We start from the raw sequence: 19,127 nt of genomic DNA, 5'->3' as shown, positions 1-19,127 counted from the left end.
TGCACAGCAATCACAAGACTGCTAATACTACTACTATTACTTTAAGCAACTTAAAATTAAGTGAAGTAGAGCAACCATTTTGGGTCCAATGCATATGAAATATCTTCTCAAATACCTTGACAAATACACAATAAATATCTTCTTTCCATTTCCACAGTTCATCTGGCAGCATCAGATGCTAGTGATTAATCAGCCTTCATTCAATTGACAATTTGAGGCGTGCGTCATTACAATGACAATTGCAAGTGTCTTTGTTCACAAACCCAATCAACACGCGTGAGTGACGAGTTCGCTAATTAACTGGTGAGTCGACCATTCTGTGCGTCTATGTCTGCATTTACATCTGAATGAAATGAGGTTATTCTTAGATGGATCTGTGGGCGGATAGACTTTTACAGTCGGAGGATTTGTCTTCGTTGTCGTGTGCTGCTTTGCGTTGGTCATTGTAGCTTTTAGACAAAAAAAAGCACAGAGAGCAATGCTAATATATGCATCGGCTCTCATCATGGCAGTATGACCTATTTGGAATGCATCGTTCACAATTCAGAGGGCTTGGTGACCATAGAAATATAATTACTATCAAGGGCATAGCTCATCAGACCACAGCATTTTGATTTAATTATATTTCTATGTTGGTGACAATATGGCATCATTGATCTATGTTTGAAGTAGCGCAATATATATCAACCCTGAACAAGGTAAAGAACAACTGACATTATTAGTAGTTTGTCAAGCAATACACTGATACTAGAGTCATGACTGAGGATGTTGTATCTAAATTGTGAGGAACACTGGATAGTGACTAAACCACAACAAGTAGCGTTGTAAAACTGCATTAAAGGGAAGTGGTCGCAGCCCACATTGTGTAACAAACATTCAGACATGATTAATCTACTGATGAGAAGCCACAGCTTAGATTATCTGCCTCCCACAATGTGCTCTGGCAACTCCCCCTCATACCTGGATAATATGGCCCAGTTACAACCTCTGTCTGACCCATACTATATCATCATCGTTTCCCACCACACCTTGTGGCATTGTGCCGTCAGGGGTGTGTTCAGTAAGGAGAAATGTTGCAGATAGAAATGCAGTCTAGAAATGTAGCTGAGTGGTTAGAGCGTTGGGCCAGTAACCGAAAGGTTGCTGGACCGAATCCCCGAGTTGACAAGGTAAAAATATGTTGTTCTGCCCCTGAACAAGGCAGTTAACCCACTCTTCCCTGGTAGGTCGTCATTGTAAATAAGAATTTGTTCTTAACTGACTTACCTAGTTAAATAAAGGTAAAATATATATATATAGATCGTTACACTATATATACAAAAGTATGTGGATACCCCCTCAAATTGGTGGATTCGGCTATTTCAGCCACACTCGTTTCTGACAGGTGCATAAAATTAAGCACACCGCCATGCAATCTCCATAGACAAACATGGGCAGTAGAATGGCCAGCTGACTTTCAACGTGGCACGTCATAGGATGCCACCTTTCCAACAAGTCAGTTTCTGCCTGTCAAGTTTCTGCTCTGCTAGAGCTGCCCCAGTCAACTGTAAGTGCTGTTATTGTGAAGTGAAAACGACTAGGAGCAACAACGGCTCCGTCGCGAAGTGATAGGCCACAAAAGCTCACAGAACGGGACCGCTGAAGCGCGTAGCATATAAAAACCGTCTGTCCTCAGTTGCAACACTCAGCACAAGAACTGTTCGTCGGGAGCTTCATGAAATGGGTTTCCATGGCCAAGCAGCCGCAAACAAGCCTAAGATTACCATGCCCAATGCCAAGCGTAGGCTTGAGTGGTGTAAAGCTCGCCGCCTTTGGACTCTGGAGTAGTGGAAGCACGTTCTCTGGAGTGATGAATCACACTTCAATATCTGGCAGTCCGACAGACTAATCTTGGTTTGGCGGATGCCAGGAGAATGCTACCTGCCCTGAATGCATAGTGCCAACTATAATGTTTCGTGGAGGAGGAATAATGGTCTAGGGCTGTTTTTCATGGTTCTGGCTAGGCCCCTTAGTTCCAGTGAAGGGAAATCTTAACGCTACAGCATCCAGTGACATTCTAGACGATTCTGTGGTTCTAACTTTGTGCCAACAGTTTGTGGAAGGCCCTTTCCTGTTTCAGTATGACATTGCCCCCGTGCTCCAAGTGAGGTCTATACAGAAATAGTTTGTTGAGATCGGTGCGGAAGAACTTGACTGGCCTTACCCAGACCTCTGTCCTCAACCCCATCAAACACCTTTGGGATGAATTGGGACGCCGACTACGAGCAAGGCCTAATCGCTCAATATCAGTGCCCGACTTCACTAATGCTGTTGTGGTTGAATGGAAGCAAGTCCCCGCTGCAATGTTCCAACATCTGGTGGAAAGCCTTCCCAGAAGAGTGGAGGCTGTTATAGCAACAAAAAGGGGACCAACTCCATATTAATGCCCATGATTTTGGAATGAGGTGTTTGACGAGCAGGTGTTGATGTACTTTTGGTCATGTAGTTTATATGGAGACCTGAATAGAGGCCTTGGTTCAAACAGTGTTTGTGTTCTTTCTATTTTTTTAAATTAAGTTGCCCTTGATTGAGGTTGCCTGGAGCAATGGAATAACCCCAAAAGTGCAAACCCTGCCCATCAGGCACTCCAGACATGCTCAATCAAAATGCTGAAAGGATTTGAACTATGTAAATACTATGTGAACCCAGGTCCGTTAGCCATATAGCTTGTTGTCTAAGGTTAAAAACATTGCACCAATACTGTAGAACACCAGTTACGGCCTTATACTGGCATTCAATCTAAATCAGACTATGAAAAAACATGGTTTATGAAGGCTATTGGGCCGTCGTGATCCCTCTTGCACGTCAAACAGTAACATCTAGACCCCAGCGCTTCGTGGCACCATGTATGACCTCTTGACATATCCTATGCGTAATACATGTTCAGGCGTAATGCATGTCAAATGAGCATTCAGTTAGTTACACGGATACTCAAGTCAAGTAAACGCTGATAATAAACATTCATCCATGACCGTCCCACACTACTGTATCAGCCAGGGACCTCCAACGAGCCCTCCGGTTCATCCCTCTCTTTTGCCCAAGGAGCGAGGGAGGAGTAAAAACGAGGGGATGACGACCGCCAGTTGGTTAGTCATCCCAGGGCCCGAGCAATGGTCATTTTTCCTGATTAAGCAAGCATGCGCTAATCACGACCGGAGCAACGCTGCAGGGACCAGAGAGGAAAACGTCAGAGGAAGAAACAAACATATAAACAGAGGACAAGGGAAAGAAGCCAGCAGGATAAGTGACGACTCTCGTCCGTGGCGTTACGGCAAAGCGAACAAACGTGCTGATCGTAGGTCTTTTGTGTGCGGACCCCCAAGTCAAGGACACAGCGGTCCTCACAATGACCCCCTCCAGCTCTAGAGAGTGTAGCTTCATGGTTTTAGCAATGACCCCCTCCATCTCTAGAGAGTGTAGCTTCATGGTTTTAGCAATGACCCCCTCCATCTCTAGAGAATGTAGCTTCATGGTTTTACCTATGACCCCCTCCATCTCTAGAGAATGTAGCTTCATGGTTTTACCTATGACCCCCTCCAGCTCTAGAGAGTGTATCTTCATGGTTTTAGCTATGACCCCCTCCAGCTCTAGAGAGTGTATCTTCATGGTTTTAGCTATGACCCCCTCCAGCTCTAGAGAGTGTATCTTCATGGTTTTAGCTATGACCCCCCCCCCCCCCCCAAATGGGAACATTACGTTTCTTCTTTCTGACCTTATGGCTGGTCTCTCTGTGAGGTTGTGTGTGTATATGTTTGTTCAAATTAGGTTTTGGATGGGTTTGTATACTGTGAGAAAGATGCATGTGGAGAGATACTGATGGAAAGAGAGAGAGTTATTTGCTTTCTTTTAGAGGGGGTTGTCGTGTCGTTTTGGGGTGACGGAGTCCATGCTAGTGTGTCTGCACTAGATGCAAACACGCACACACACACATCATATTTGGTGTGGATCGTAGGGACACGTGGTCTGTTTAGAGGCTTACGTCTGACCTCATTCCTATTTCTTGCATTAACAGGGTGTGTGCTGTTCATATTGCCCTTCTCTCTCCTCTCCAGTCTCCACCTGTTCTTCTACTTCTGTTCTGTTCTGTTAGAGGGAGGGAGGGATGTGCCTGGAGCAGGAACCACCACCCCTGTCAGTCATGCCTGAGAACACTTGTGTTTGTAGAGCAGGGTTGGGCTGAACCTGAATTAAGGGATAAACTAGTGTATATCAAGGACATGCCAGGGTGTGTGTGTTATGGTTCTGTACATAGAGGCAGAAAATGCTTGTGTGAGCAAAGTCTGAATCTTGTCATGAGATTAAATGCTTCTGATAAACCATGCAGTGATGTCAGCGGAAAATGTATGTAATGTTTGACAGAAGGGTTGCGTGCACAGTCCCTTATTACTGCCTCTACCTCCCTCTCTTTCTCTAACTCTCGCTCTCTGCCAATTCAAATTGCAGAGTGTAAGGCTTTGAAGTAAACAAGAACCAACTCTCTTTTTTTATACCACAGGTAGTCTAAAAGTGATTTATTATGAGAAGCATAGGATGACCTGCATGCATCTGCAATTGACTTAGTAGGGATATGAATTTAATTGCTGTGTGCCGTAGTTTAACTCTTTCTTTCTTTTTCTGACCATCAGCGCACTTGGAGGCTCCTCTGCACTACACATCCCAGCTTTCCCTAGTGGAGGCTGCCTCATTGACTATGTACCTCAAGTGTGCCAGCTCCTCACCAACAAGGTATGACAGAACCTGATAATGAAAGAGCACAACAGGGTGAAAAGAGAGCGAGAGAAAGGGATAGAAAGCGGTTACTCCATCATATAGGGTGTATGTAAGCACAATGAAAAACATCCGACTGCTTTTCTCCACAAAACAGGTGTATTACTGAATAGAAAAGAGATAACACGCATATCCGTAGACTTAGCAGGTGCTGGACGTCAAAATAGTGTATTCTGCACACTGCATTATGCTCCCATGTGAATTTATTAGACAACGTTTCGACTACCAGGGTCCGAACACACAAACCGTCTAGTAGGAGTGCTGATCTAGGATCTGTCCATACAATATTATTTATTATGATCTAAAGGCACAGCTGATCTTAGATCAGCACTCTTACTCTGAGACTCTTTGTGGATGCGGCCCTGGTTTTCATCAGATCTCCCATTGGACTGGATTTTGTTCAGGTGTGAGTGTGGTAAATGAGGATCACTTCCGGCCACATTGCATCCAACCCTCCAGGGCCATGTACACACACATACGCCGGAAGCGGAGGTAGCGCGTCCTGGGTGCGGGCACAGCAAATACCTGTGGCATGACCTCACCGGTTAGACTCCAAGGCTGGATTCCCTTTTGTCATGCCAGGGAGGACAGATTTGGAGTGGGATGTCATCTGTGTGTATATAAGTTCAGTGATCCACAGTTCCCCCACGCGCACACACATATCCTGCTGTGACTAAACAAACACAATCACAGTATGGCCTTGCTGCTTTTGAGAGAGTCGTGACTACTCCCCACTTGGTCCTATGTAAACAAAGACAAATAGACTTGAAAAGGGGTGTCTGAGTCACTATGTGTAGTGTGTATCCCAGCAGGAGGCGCTCAGCAGGAGGCGCTCATTCCGTTACACGTATGTGTGTGTATAAGGTAGTTGTTGTGAAATTGTTAGATTACTTAGATATTGTTAGATATTACTGCCCGGTCGGAACTAGAAGCACAAGCATTTCGCTACACTCACATTAACATCGTCTAACCATGTGTATGTGACCAATAAAATTTGATTTGATCGTGTGTGTGTGTAAGAGACTCACACGCACCGAAACAAGTCACCCCGTGCATCAGGAAATGCAGCCATTCATTCACAAACCCTTTGTGAATACTATGTTTGTATTTATGAATAACCATAGGTAATGAAATCACCAGCAACACACAAAAATAATGCATGGTGAAGATTGGAATTGGATGAGAACACGCTGATGCTATGTATATGGTTAAGGACAACTTCCCCTCCTGTGCATGCTTATTGTTGGGTCTATATTAGAGTTTGAGCCAGCAATGCATGTTAGTCACCCCCCTTTGTAGTAAAATGTTCCCTGTCAATACTGTATATTATGGCATGATATTTGGCACTCAGGTTGAGAACTCCATTCCCTAAATCAGGGATGGGCAAGTTTGAAAGGGGTGGGGGCCACAAAATATCTGAACTCGTCATGAGGGGCCGCCGTGGCTCGCAGGTTTGCTTTTTTCCATTTTCGCCTAAAATGACATACCCAAATCTAACTACCTTTAGTTCAGGACCTGAGGGAAGGATATGCATATTCTTGATACCATTTGAAAGATAACATTTTGAAGTTTGTGGAAATGTGAAATTAATGAAGGAGAATACAACACATGAGATCTGGTAAAAGATTATGTTCATCATCTTTGAAATGCAAGAGGAAGGCCACAATCTATTATTGCAGTTTAAGCGCAATTTAGATTTTGTCCACAGCGGTGTATGTGAAAGGTTTTAGATTTATCCAATGAGCCATTGCATTTCTGTTCAAAATATTGTATAAATTCTGCCCACATGTTGGTTGGTTTATTGATACATTTTCAAGTTCATAACTGTGCACTCTCCTCAAACAATAGCATGGTATTCTTTCACTAATAGCTACTGTAAATTGGACAGTGCAGTTAGATTAACAAGAATTTAAGCTTTCTGCCCATATCAGATATGTCTATGTCCTGGGAACTTTTCTTGTTACTTTCAACCTCATGCTAATCACATTAGCACACATTAGCTCAATCGTCCCACCGGGAGACATCGATCCTGTAGAGGTTAACCACATCTATACCTACACGTATAGCCTTTTGGGGGCCCTGGGTGAAATTTTGTTGTGGGGCCCCCTGTAATTTCCTGCAATTCTACACATTTTGGCAAGGGGCATAGAGAAAATGTGGCAATTTTAAAGCAAGTTTATTTGCTGCAATTTTAAACATTTTGCCAAGGGGCTGAGAGAAGATTTTGCAATTGTATAACTACTTTCCTGCAATTCTACTAATTTTGTCATTGGGTGGAGAGAAATGTTTGCAGTTGAGTATGATATCTCGGTGACTAACGAATTCAATGGGGGCCCCCTGGTCGGTAATTTGATCACGATTGCTACAAGTTTAGATAGCTGGCTAGATTAATTTAGCAATCTTAAACATTTTACCTGACATGGGCTAATTCAGTGACTGATATAACAATAGAAAAACTGTTGATACACAACCAAATTTCTAAAAAAGCACCTTGTCTATTCTTAACTATTAAGTTGAGATCCTGACAAAAAGAAAAAATGATTTTTTGGGATTGTGAGCCAGCAGTTGCCCATCCCTTCCCTAAATGGTCAGCAGATGGAGCCTCGATCCTGCAGGAAGGATGAGTAGACAATATAGCGTAGGGATTCTCTCAGAAGACATTTAAGAAATTCCACTAAATTGTCAACATTGACACTCGAATGACAGAGAAGGATACATTTATGGCCTTCAACTTCCGTTGGAATATTTTGAAAAAGGTGTTGATTTAAACCCCAAAATATTTTCTCAATCTTTTCTTTTTCTGTTTCTCTGCTTTTTTTGTAAACTTATTAAATGGGGGCTAACGGGAGAAACGGAAAAAGATAGACAGAATTATGATTGCAGATCATACAAAGTGAGAATGCAGCATGTGCTTATTGGAGATCTATCTGTCTTGACTACTTGGCACCGTGACCATCCAGTAGCAAGTAGTGGCAAAAATTATTAGCTAGCTAACTTTAGCTATATAATTATTTATCCTGACAACCTTGATGCACAATATATTTTGTTAAATTCTCAGCAATATTCACAATTTAATTTAAGCCAGAATGCATTACAATTGTATGTTAGCTTACCTTGTAGCTGTTGCCTGAGCGACCAACTGGTATAGTCATAATGTTACCTTTCCAACTGGTAAAATGACCAAATAGGAGGAATGTCTCTGCTGTCGGGAGTGGGCACAGGGTCAGGGACTGCTAGCAGGGATTGAGGGGGGTGCATGCGTCCTCGCCAACCCCAGCTTTGGCCTGCACACAACAGAGGGATAATGTTACTTACCACCCTCTACCACACACTGAACTAAAATTGGAAGAAGCAGCCCAGACCAGTGGGTCCCGGAGAACAGATGTCTAACAGGTTAGTTAGTTATTTCATTACTGTTTTCACAAGCTCCTTTGCTGCATATAAATTAGCTAACACCAGTCTCGCTAACTAACTTCAGCAACTAGCAGACAGTAGCCAGCTAAATGGCCAAAGTTGGTTAGCTAGCTGGCCTGGTTCTAGCTAGCTAGATAATGTTAGTTGACTTGCGTCACCAGCTCACTGCTAATAGCTAGCTACATTCGGAAAGAACTAATGAAACAATTTAGCTAGCTACTAAACTGTTCCATACTGATGTAGGGCCTACTCAAATACCAGCCTGAAAAGACCATGGCTTTGTATAGAGTAGAGGCATATTCATTCAACATCTTGTGTGGAGGTTGTAGCCTAGCGGGAAGGGATGTCACTTTATATATTCACCGATAAAATCCTACCCATTAATTTGAGAAAATCCCTCAAAGGGACTCACTATTATGACCATCAATGGCAATGATGGTATTGGGAGAGACAGTACCTGTTACCAGATGTTTGACAGGAATGTCTTAGTATTTATGGTGCAAGACAGATATTTGTTTTGCTCTTTGTAGACAATTCCGCCAGGAGGAGTGGGCCCTGCGAGGTGAGCGACTGGGACAAGACAATCCAGTGGTGCTGCTTGCGTGTGTTGTCAGCTCCACCAGGAGAAAATTCCCCTCTTCTGATGAGGATTCGCAAGATATAATACATTGCATGTTTAATTCAACAAAGTATAAAAACCGTCTTACTGCACGTTCTTGTCATTATGCTATGCATAACTTTAGAGCAGGGTTAATAAATCAGATGCCACAAACGTAAAATGCTTGCTTTATTCAGATACATGGTTGTCTCCAACTTTGTTCTGTGAACTGCAAGTTGCCACTATTAGTCGAGGGCAGGGTGAACGCAGGGTAACCCTACTACAGGGACAGGTGGTAATAAATTCAATATTCATCTTACCTGGTACCATGGGTCTCTCAAAATCCATTCTCTCCTTCATCCTCATCTCTGTAACCTAATCTAAATGTATTTGTTTTATAAAAGAAAGGTTTATTTTCTTTGTCAATAGTACAGAGCAGGGGTATTCAACTCTTACCCAAGAGGTCCAAAGCCTTCTAATTTTCTGTTCTACCTGATAATTAATTGCACCTAGGGCTGTTGCAGTGACCATATTACCACCACACTGGCGGTCACGAGTCAGGAAGGCAGTAAAATTCCATGTGACTGTTTAGTCACTGTAAATAGGTTTCTACAAGCTCTGATGCTGCTGATGGTCATTAGTAGCCTACCAAACTTGCTAACTGCCTGGTACTCAACACTCTATAATCACTCTGAAATCAATGCAAATGTAATCAAAAATCGAATCAAACACTTCATGAGAGGAACATTTCTATAGGCTATGCAATTGCGTGAGAAAACAGAGTGATGGCCTCTATTAAAAAGAGGATATAGGCTAGGCCTACTATATTTATTTCTCAACTTTGCTAATATTAAGCAAATATTAAGCACTTTCCTTATCTTTACAACAGGAGTATAGCTAGTTTACATCAAATCAAATGTTATTTGTCACATACACATGGTTAGCAGATGTTAATGCGAGTGTAGTGAAATGCTTGTGGTTCTAGTTCCGACAATGCAGTAATAACCAACGAGTAATCTAATCTAACAATTCCACAACAACTACCTTATACACACAAGTGTAAAGGGATACACCATAGCCAAATACATTTAAACTCAGTTTTTCACAATTCCTGACATTTAATCCTAGTAAATATTCCCTGTTTTAGGTCAGTTAGGATTACCACTTTATTTCAAGAATGTGAAATGTCAGAATAATAGTAGAGAGAGAGAATTATTTATTTCAGCTTTTATTTCTTTCATCACATTCCCAGTGGGAAAGAAGTTTACATTCACTCAATTAGTATTTGGTAGCATTGCCTTTAAATTGTTTAACTTGGGTCAAACGTTTCGGGTAGCCTTCTACAAGCTTCCCACAATAAATTGGGTGAATTTTGGCCCATTCCTCCTGACAGAGCTGATGTAACTGAGTCAGGTTTGTAGGCCTCCTTGCTCGCACATGCCTTTTCAGTTCTGCCCATAAATTGTCTATAAGATTGAGGTCAGGGCTTTGTGATGACCACTCCAATACCTTGACTTTGTTGTCATTAAGCCATTTTGCCACAAAAAGTATGCTTGGGGTCATTGTCCATTTGGAAGACCTGTTTGTGACCAAGCTTTAACTTCCCGATAGATGTCTTGAGATGTTGCTTCAATATATCCAAATAATTTTCCTGCCTCATGAAGCCATCTATTTTGTGAACTGCACCAGTCCCTCCTGCAGCAAAGCACAACCACAACATGATGCTGCCACCCCCGTGCTTCACGGTTGGGATGGTGTTCTTCGGCTTGCAAGCCTCTCCCTTTTTCCTCCAAACATAACAATGGTCATTATGGCCAAACAGTTCTATTTTTGTTTCATCAGACCAGAGGACATTCTCCAAAAAGTACGATCTTTGTCCCCATGTGCAGTTTCAAACCGTAGTCTGGCTTTTTTATGGCGGTTTTGGAGCAGTGGCTTCTTCCTTGCTGGGTGGCCTTTCAGGTTATGTTGATATAGGACTCGTTTTACTGTAGATATAGATACTTTTGTACCTGTTTCCTCTAGCTTCTCCTTCCTGAGCGTGGTCCTATTGTGTTTATACTTGCGTGCTATTGTTTGTACAGATGAACATGGTACCTTCAGGCGTTTGGAAATTTCTCCCAAGGATGAACCAGATTTTTGGAGGTCTACAATTTTTTTCAGAGGTCTTGGCTTATTTCTTTTGATTTTCCCATGATGTCAAGCAAAGAGGCACTGAGTTTGGAGATAGGCCTTGAAATACATCCACGGGTACACCTTCAATTGACTCAAATGATATCAATTATTCTATCAGAAGCTTCTAAAGCCACGACATCATTTTCTGGAATGTTCCAAGCTGTTTAAAATGACTTTTTCATGCACAAAGTAGATGTCCTAACCAACTTGCCAAAACTATAGTTTGTTAACAAGAAATTTGTGGAGTAGTTGAAAAACGAGTTTTAATTACTCCAACCTAAGTGTATGCAAACGTACGACTTCAACTGTACCTGACTGGCATAAAAATTAACCACAGGACAAGCGTCCTCCATTTGCTATTTACAGTGTCTTGCGAAAGTATTCGGCCCCCTTGAACTTTGTGACCTTTTGCCACATTTCAGGCTTCAAACATAAATATATAAAACTGTATTTTTTTGTGAAGAATCAACAACAAGTGGGACACAATCATGAAGTGGAAAGACATTTATTGGATATTTCAAACTTTTTTAACAAATCAAAAACTGAAAAATTGGGCGTGCAAAATTATTCAGCCCCTTTACTTTCAGTGCAGCAAACTCTCTCCAGAAGTTCAGTGAGGATCTCTGAATGATCCAATGTTGACCTAAATGACTAATGATGATAAATACAATCCACCTGTGTGTAATCAAGTCTCCGTATAAATGCACCTGCACTGTGATAGTCTCAGAGGTCCGTTAAAAGCGCAGAGAGCATCATGAAGAACAAGGAACACACCAGGCAGGTCCGAGATACTGTTGTGAAGAAGTTTAAAGCCGGATTTGGATACAAAAAGATTTCCCAAGCTTTAAACATCCCAAGGAGCACTGTGCAAGCGATAAAATTGAAATGGAAGGAGTATCAGACCACTGCAAATCTACCAAGACCTGGCCGTCCCTCTAAACTTTCAGCTCATACAAGGAGAAGACTGATCAGAGATGCAGCCAAGAGGCCCATGATCACTCTGGATGAACTGCAGAGATCTACAGCTGAGGTGGGAGACTCTGTCCATAGGACAACAATCAGTCGTATATTGCACAAATCTGGCCTTTATGGAAGAGTGGCAAGAAGAAAGCCATTTCTTAAAGATATCCATAAAAAGTGTCGTTTAAAGTTTGCCACAAGCCACCTGGGAGACACACCAAACATGTGGAAGAAGGTGCTCTGGTCAGATGAAACCAAAATTGAACTTTTTGGCAACAATGCAAAACGTTATGTTTGGCGTAAAAGCAACACAGCACATCACCCTGAACACACCATCCCCACTGTCAAACATGGTGGTGGCAGCATCATGGTTTGGGCCTGCTTTTCTTCAGCAGGGACAGGGAAGATGGTTAAAATTGATGGGAAGATGGATGGAGCCAAATATAGGACCATTCTGGAAGAAAACCTGATGGAGTCTGCAAAAGACCTGCGACTGGGACGGAGATTTGTCTTCCAACAAGACAATGATCCAAAACATAAAGCAAAATCTACAATGGAATGGTTCAAAAATAAACATATCCAGGTGTTAGAATGGCCAAGTCAAAGTCCAGACCTGAATCCAATCGAGAATCTGTGGAAAGAACTGAAAACTGCTGTTCACAAATGCTCTCCATCCAACCTCACTGAGCTCGAGCTGTTTTGCAAGGAGGAATGGGAAAAAATTTCAGTCTCTCGATGTGCAAAACTGATAGAGACATACCCCAAGCGACTTACAGCTGTAATCGCAGCAAAAGGTGGCGCTACAAAGTATTAACTTAAGGGGGCTGAATAATTTTGCACGCCCAATTATTCAGTTTTTGATTTGTTAAAAAAGTTTGAAATATCCAATAAATGTCGTTCCACTTCATGATTGTGTCCCACTTGTTGTTGATTCTTCACAAAAAAATACAGTTTTATATCTTTATGTTTGAAGCCTGAAATGTGGCAAAAGGTCGCAAAGTTCAAGGGGGCCGAATACTTTCGCAAGGCACTGTAAGTGTTTAAGTGATTGTGTTTCTCCCCTGCCCCTGTTTCGAGACAGGTGCATGATAATGGTCCATTTTAAATCGAAACGAATTTCACCCGTATATTATTTAGTATATGTAAAGACAAGATGAAATCCAGAATAGTCTGATGGGTGACTATATATTATCACTTGTGAATGATGCCCAGCTTAAGGCAAGAAACAATGCCTTTTTTGTGTGACTTTTTCGAATCATAGTTGCACACCTCATGTAGCCTAGCCCATAGGTCTATATGTTTTGATATGGTTTGTATCACAACTAAAGTGGCCAAATAACTTATTAAAATGAAGCACATTAATTATCTTTACAACTAGTGTGGAGCCTAACTGGCATACTGGTATGCAGTGCGTGAGTTTCAAGTTTGGGGAAGATCAGTTTCACCATAAAAATGCACCTTTATAATAAAAGCGTTACATGCTTAAATACATTTGTGGTCACTTTTGATAATGGTGTTTTCCCATTAGTGGGAAAACACAATTTTCTCCAATCATTTGGAGAAAAGATCCTTTATTTTATTCAGCTTTGTTCAATTGTATTCTTCGTACTATAAAATTATTTTCAATAATTATTTTCAAATCTTGTCTGCTAAATGAACTAGTGTAGCCCACAGCCATATGGAATAGCCAGATCAGGACCTAACATAAGGACAACTCAGATGTTCTTCTGAAATAGACTACATTTTCTTCATATCATGTTTTTAGACCTGTCTAAAATAAATAATAGATTTATTGTTCAGGTGTAGGCTATATTACAAGGATTTAGACTTTTTAACATGTAGATGTTCCAAAGGTCTGCATCAGTGACTTGTAGGCTATGTGTGGAAGCCAGGAGATGCTACATGTGTTTATGTTAGTTAACGATCAATTACCGTGAGACCGACATTTATTTGCTAGACAATCACCGGCTAATTTCACCCACCGGGCACACACAGCCCTAATTGTACCCACCTGGTGTCCCATGTCCACATCAGTCCCTGAATAGAGGGCAACAATGAAAAAATGCACTGGAACTGGCTTTGAGGTCCAGAGTTCTGTTTGAGGGGTATAGAGCAGTGGTTCTCAATCCAAAAGGTCAAATAGGGGCTGCTTATATTTGTCCAGTTGGCTAGGGCCATTCCCACCAGAAATGTCAAGGAACTTGCAGGTGCCTTGGTGGAAGAGTGGGGTAACATCTCACAGCAAGAACTGGCAAATCTGGTGCAGTTCATGAGGAGGAGATGCACTGCAGTACTTAATGCAGCTGGTGGCCACACCAGATACTGACTGTTACTTTTGATTTTGACCCCCCCTTTGTTCAGGGACACATTATTCATTTTCTGTTAGACACATTTTATTTTGATTTTTTTACCTTTATTTAACTAGGCAAGTCAGTTTAGAACAAATTCTTATTTTCCATGACGGCCTAGGAACAGTGGGTTAACTGCCTGTTCAGGGGCAGAACAACAGATTTGTACCTTGTCAGCTCGGGGGTTTGAACTTGCAACCTTCCGGTTACTAGTCCAACGCTCTAACCACTAGGAACTTGTTCAGTTTATGTCTCAGTTGTTGAATCTTATGTTCATACAAATATTTACACATGTTAAGTTTGCTGAAAATAAACGCAGTTGACAGTGAGAGGACGTTTCTTTTTTTACTGAGTTTATGTGGAACATCTGATGGTCCCCGAGGAGAGGGTTGAGAAACCCTGACCTTACAGCTGTGTTTCCCAACCCCAGTCCTCAAGTGCCCCTAACAGTACCCATTTTAAATTTTAGCCATGCACACATGATTCAACTTGTCAACTAATCATACATTTCTCAATGAGTTTAATCAGAAGTGTTTTTCCAGGACTACAACAAACCTACAGTCCGTCACCATGAACTATATTGAACTATACTGCCACAGAATTATGCAAAGTAACTAAAACATGTATGAGGGTGTGCTCAAAAACAAGTAGATACCTGCAACCAGGTGTGGAAAGCAAAGACGGTTGGCAAGAACAGTTCAGTGCGGGAACAGAAGCCCAGTTTACAGCAGTGGTGGTCGGTGCCATTTAAGATGAGGGTGGATGATTAAAAATATATATATAAGCATGGCCTTATTTCTATTATAGCATATTGGATGACTGTCATTCATATTCCATTCACCCAGCTAAATGTAACATCGATTGGTTTAGGCTACTACATGACACTCAAATGTTACCTATACCCATCATGAGGTTACTACAACCTAGCCTATGAATGAAAGTTTACAACGTATGTGCACAGGTCGAAATACATTTTAGTAATCAAGGTGACAGACTTTGACACATTCAATACCACCTTGCACACTCTTGCCTCCATCTAGCTGATCTAGGATGTAATCATTAGTCCAACAGTTGGAAACAAGAGTTTCTATTAGACAAATTGAGGTATGTTTATCCCCGTTTTGTAACGTTTTTAAGAAAAGTTTTCCAACAGAATCAGCAGAATGAATACACCCCTGATCACACACAAACACAGTTCACTTTCATAGCAGCCACAAAGACTATATATACAAAAGTGTGGACACCCCTTCAAATTAGTGGATTCAGGAGGGACTGGTGCACTTCCCAAAATAGATGGCATCAGAAGGCAGGAAAATTATATAGATATATTGAAGCAACATCTCAAGACATCAATCAGGAAGTTAAAGCTTGGTCGTGAATGGGTCTTCCATATGGACAATGACCCCAAGCATACTTCCAAAGTTGTGGCAAAATGGCTTAAGGACAACAAAGTCAAGGTATTGGAGTGGCCATCACAAAACCCTGACCTCAATCTCATAGAAAATGTGTGGGCAGAACTGAAAAAGTGTGTGCGAGAGCAAGGAGGCCTACAAAACTGACTCAGTTACACCAGCTCTGTTAGGAGGAATGGGACAAAATTCACCCAACTTATTGTGAGAAGCTTGTGGAAGGCTACCCGAAGCGTTTGACCCAAGTTAAACAATTTAAAGGCAATGCTACCAAATACTAATTGAATGTATGTAAACTTCTGACCCACTTTGAATGTGATGAAAGAAATAAAAGCTGAAATAAATCACTCTCTCTACTATTATTCTGACATCACACATTCTTAAAATAAAGTGGTGATCCTAACTGACCTAAGACAGGGAATTTTTACTAGGATTAAATGTCAGGAATTGTGAAAAACTGACTTTAAATAGTTCAAGGTTCTCTATATTATCCAGAATGTTTGTTTTTGCAGTTATCAGCTGATCTTCAATTTTTATGATTATGGGACAAGCAATTCATGGGACAAGCTGTGCCTACCACGCTGCCACGTCACCTTTACCTTTAAATCAATTTACCCAGATGAGGACAGAAACTAGCTGTCCTCAGGCTACACCATGGTGCTACCCTACAGAGTGCTGTTGAGGCTACTGTAGACCTTAATTTCAAAACAGTGTGTTTTAATCAATTATTTGGTGACATGATTATATTTAGCATAGTTTTATCTAAAAACTTTTTTAATGAATTTTTTTGAAATTCACTGAGGAGGACGGTCCTCCCCTTCCTACTCTGAGGAGCCTCCACTGGTGTACAGGGACTCCAGCAGAGCCCTCATACAGCTGCGAGTCCTGTCAGGAATAGGCACCTGAGACAAAAACAAGCACACCGACAAGTTTTCCTTCCCTATTGACTATAGAATTTAATATGATCCTGTGTGTTTATCCACCAAAACATGTTAAATTGAGTTGTTCTGCCTCTTTTCGCTGTCAATCCTTCATATTCCCCAATGAAAATGTGCATACCAACGGAGGCACCAGCTACCCTCCTGTAGGTTTTCACTCCATGTAAATAACCTGATCCATCTTATCAACCAGCTAATTATTAGAATCAGATGCACTAGATCAGTGGTTCCCAACTCCGGTCCTCGAGTATCAGATATACTTGTTGGCGGCTACAACAAAAATGTGTGTTGTTCGAGGTACTTGAGGACCGGAGTTGGGAACCATTGCACTAGATTAGGGTTGGACCTACAGGACTGTAGCTCTCCTGGAACCATGGGAGGGTGTAGAGCAGACGTGTCAAACTCATTCCACGGAAAGCCGAGTGTCTACAAGTTTTCACTTCTCCCTTGTACTTGATCGATGAATTAAGGTCACTAATTAGTAAGGACTCCCCTCACCTGGTTGTCTAGGTCTTAATTGAAAGAAGAAGAAAAACTGCAGACACTAGGCCCTCCATGGAATGAGTTTGACACCCCTGGTGTAGAGGAGCTGAATGGAACAGGCATGTCTTCACCCTGCCTGGAAAGGGGGAGAGAGAAGGGCCACAGGCACTTCATGTTTTTGATTTAACCAAATAGGTGTGTTGAATTTAGGTAATCACTGACCTGATTGATTAGCTCAGTTGGTCTGGTGTGGTGCCTAGTTGGGACAAAATCCTGACTATACTACATACCTGGGTTGAGGAGTTAGCGAGGTCAACTCTGAGTTCATTCAGGATAAATGGAGTTAGCCCTGAGTTAGCCTGGATAATTCTGTAGGATTTGTTGTCATAAAGATTTACTTTTCAAAAAGGTGAGCCAGCTACGGGTTATTCTGAGTTGAAAGTGTCTGAGCCATAAATTGAGGACCAATGAAATCAGATACCATAGATGGCAGTTTGCGGAAGGCCAACTGACAGTCGCAACCAACTATAAATATATAATCCATAGATGGCAGTTTCCATTCAAGTCAAGACTGGCAGCCATTGCTAGTTTACCCATGATTTTAACAGTCAAATTGACAGGGTTAGAGGTTCCAAAACCTTCTATGGAATATATTTCTATGGCCACAACTCAACAAGCTGTTCCACAGATGGAAGAACGGGAGTGGGGGTAAAGGTGCTTGTGCATTTGTGCACACCAAAGACAGCATTAACGAGTTCTTAAATAAAGACATCACTTCTAAAAGCCTATTTCACACCATAGCCTGCTGAATTTGCAAGATTTACTTTTATTTTATTTAGATTTTGGCAGAAATGTATGGCTCTCGAGTGGCACAGCGGTCTAATGCACTGCATCTCAGTTCAAAAGGCATCACTACAGTTCCTGGTTCGAATCCAAGCTGTATCATATACGGCCGTGATTGGGAGTCCCATAGGGCAGCACAAAATTGGCCCAGCGTTGGCCGGGGTAGGCCGTCGTTGTAAATAAGAATTGTTCAAGGTAAAAATAAATGTATAATAATAAAAATGATAATTTTTATTGGCTCTGACTCGCCCATGAATTGTCTCAATTAAGAGTTCTGTGTACGACTAGCCATGTGCGACATTCACGCGCAGTTGCAAGCCTGCTAGAGTTAGCAACAGTTAGCAACAACATCCACCATTGTAGTAAGGATAAAGCCTGACTTGGAATGTGAAGTACACAGACATGTTGATAGACGTAGTATAAACCAGCCTTTAGTCTTAATCTTTGATTCTCTAGTGCACTGTCATACTGACTATTATGCACATCGCCTCACGTGTGAATCCCTAAAGAGATGTGTGTGGCTAAGGCTTAAGAGGGTGTGAACAATGCTGAATGGGTGTAGACAAAGAAGAGCTCTCCAGTAGGCGTACCAAAACAGTCAAGGGCCATTTTCAAAAAAAAATCCCCATATTTCATATTCTAGATTGGACTATTTTTTGATGACCTATACTTACATGCATGTTGTACAGTCATGTGCTATTGGTTCTATAGTCATTTATGACCATGCCCCACCTACATAGATATTGAAATTGGCAAAACAATCCCCAAAACGAGATATTGGAGACTTAATATGTCTCTGCTTAACAATGAAGGATTCTGCTTTGTGTTAAAAAATTACTGGCTTGACAATCAACTCTCTCCTGTCTCAGCTGAAACTGTCTGGGATGCTGCTGAAGCAACCATAAGGGCTTATATAATTTCCCAAACTTCTCTGATCAAGACGCTTAGAAAACAGGGAACATTTTAAGGCTGAAGTAAAGCATTTAGAACTTTTTCATAAACAACAACCAACCCAGGCAAACAGGAAGTCACTAGCTTGTGCTGAGGCCAAACTCAATTCAGATCATACAAAGCATGTCAAAAAAAACGGTTTATTACCAAGCAAAAAATATTATGAGTTTGGTAACTGGCCGAGCCGTCTACTTGCTCTACC

The 19,127-nt window shown here is 41.6% G+C and overlaps 1 protein-coding gene across 2 annotated transcripts in view; it reads left to right on the top strand.

Annotated features, from left to right (window-relative positions):
- LOC139383749 (BRISC and BRCA1 A complex member 2) overlaps nucleotides 1-19,127 on the top strand; it is a 207,483-nt gene that overhangs the window by 165,280 nt on the left and 23,076 nt on the right. For both annotated transcript variants that reach the window (XR_011628781.1, XM_071128309.1), the window contains exon 8: nucleotides 4,665-4,764. Coding sequence is in view for 1 of the 2 variants with exons in the window: in XM_071128309.1 (XP_070984410.1) it covers nucleotides 4,665-4,764 (100 nt within the window). In the remaining variant the exon portion in view is untranslated. The remainder of the gene's footprint in view (nucleotides 1-4,664; nucleotides 4,765-19,127) is intronic.

Source organism: Oncorhynchus clarkii, chromosome 25, assembly GCF_045791955.1.
Source record: "Oncorhynchus clarkii lewisi isolate Uvic-CL-2024 chromosome 25, UVic_Ocla_1.0, whole genome shotgun sequence".
In the NCBI taxonomy this organism is placed as follows: Eukaryota; Metazoa; Chordata; class Actinopteri; order Salmoniformes; family Salmonidae; genus Oncorhynchus; species Oncorhynchus clarkii.
The sequence above is the reverse complement of the archived record's forward strand: the minus strand, read 5'-3'. Positions and strand labels throughout refer to the sequence as shown.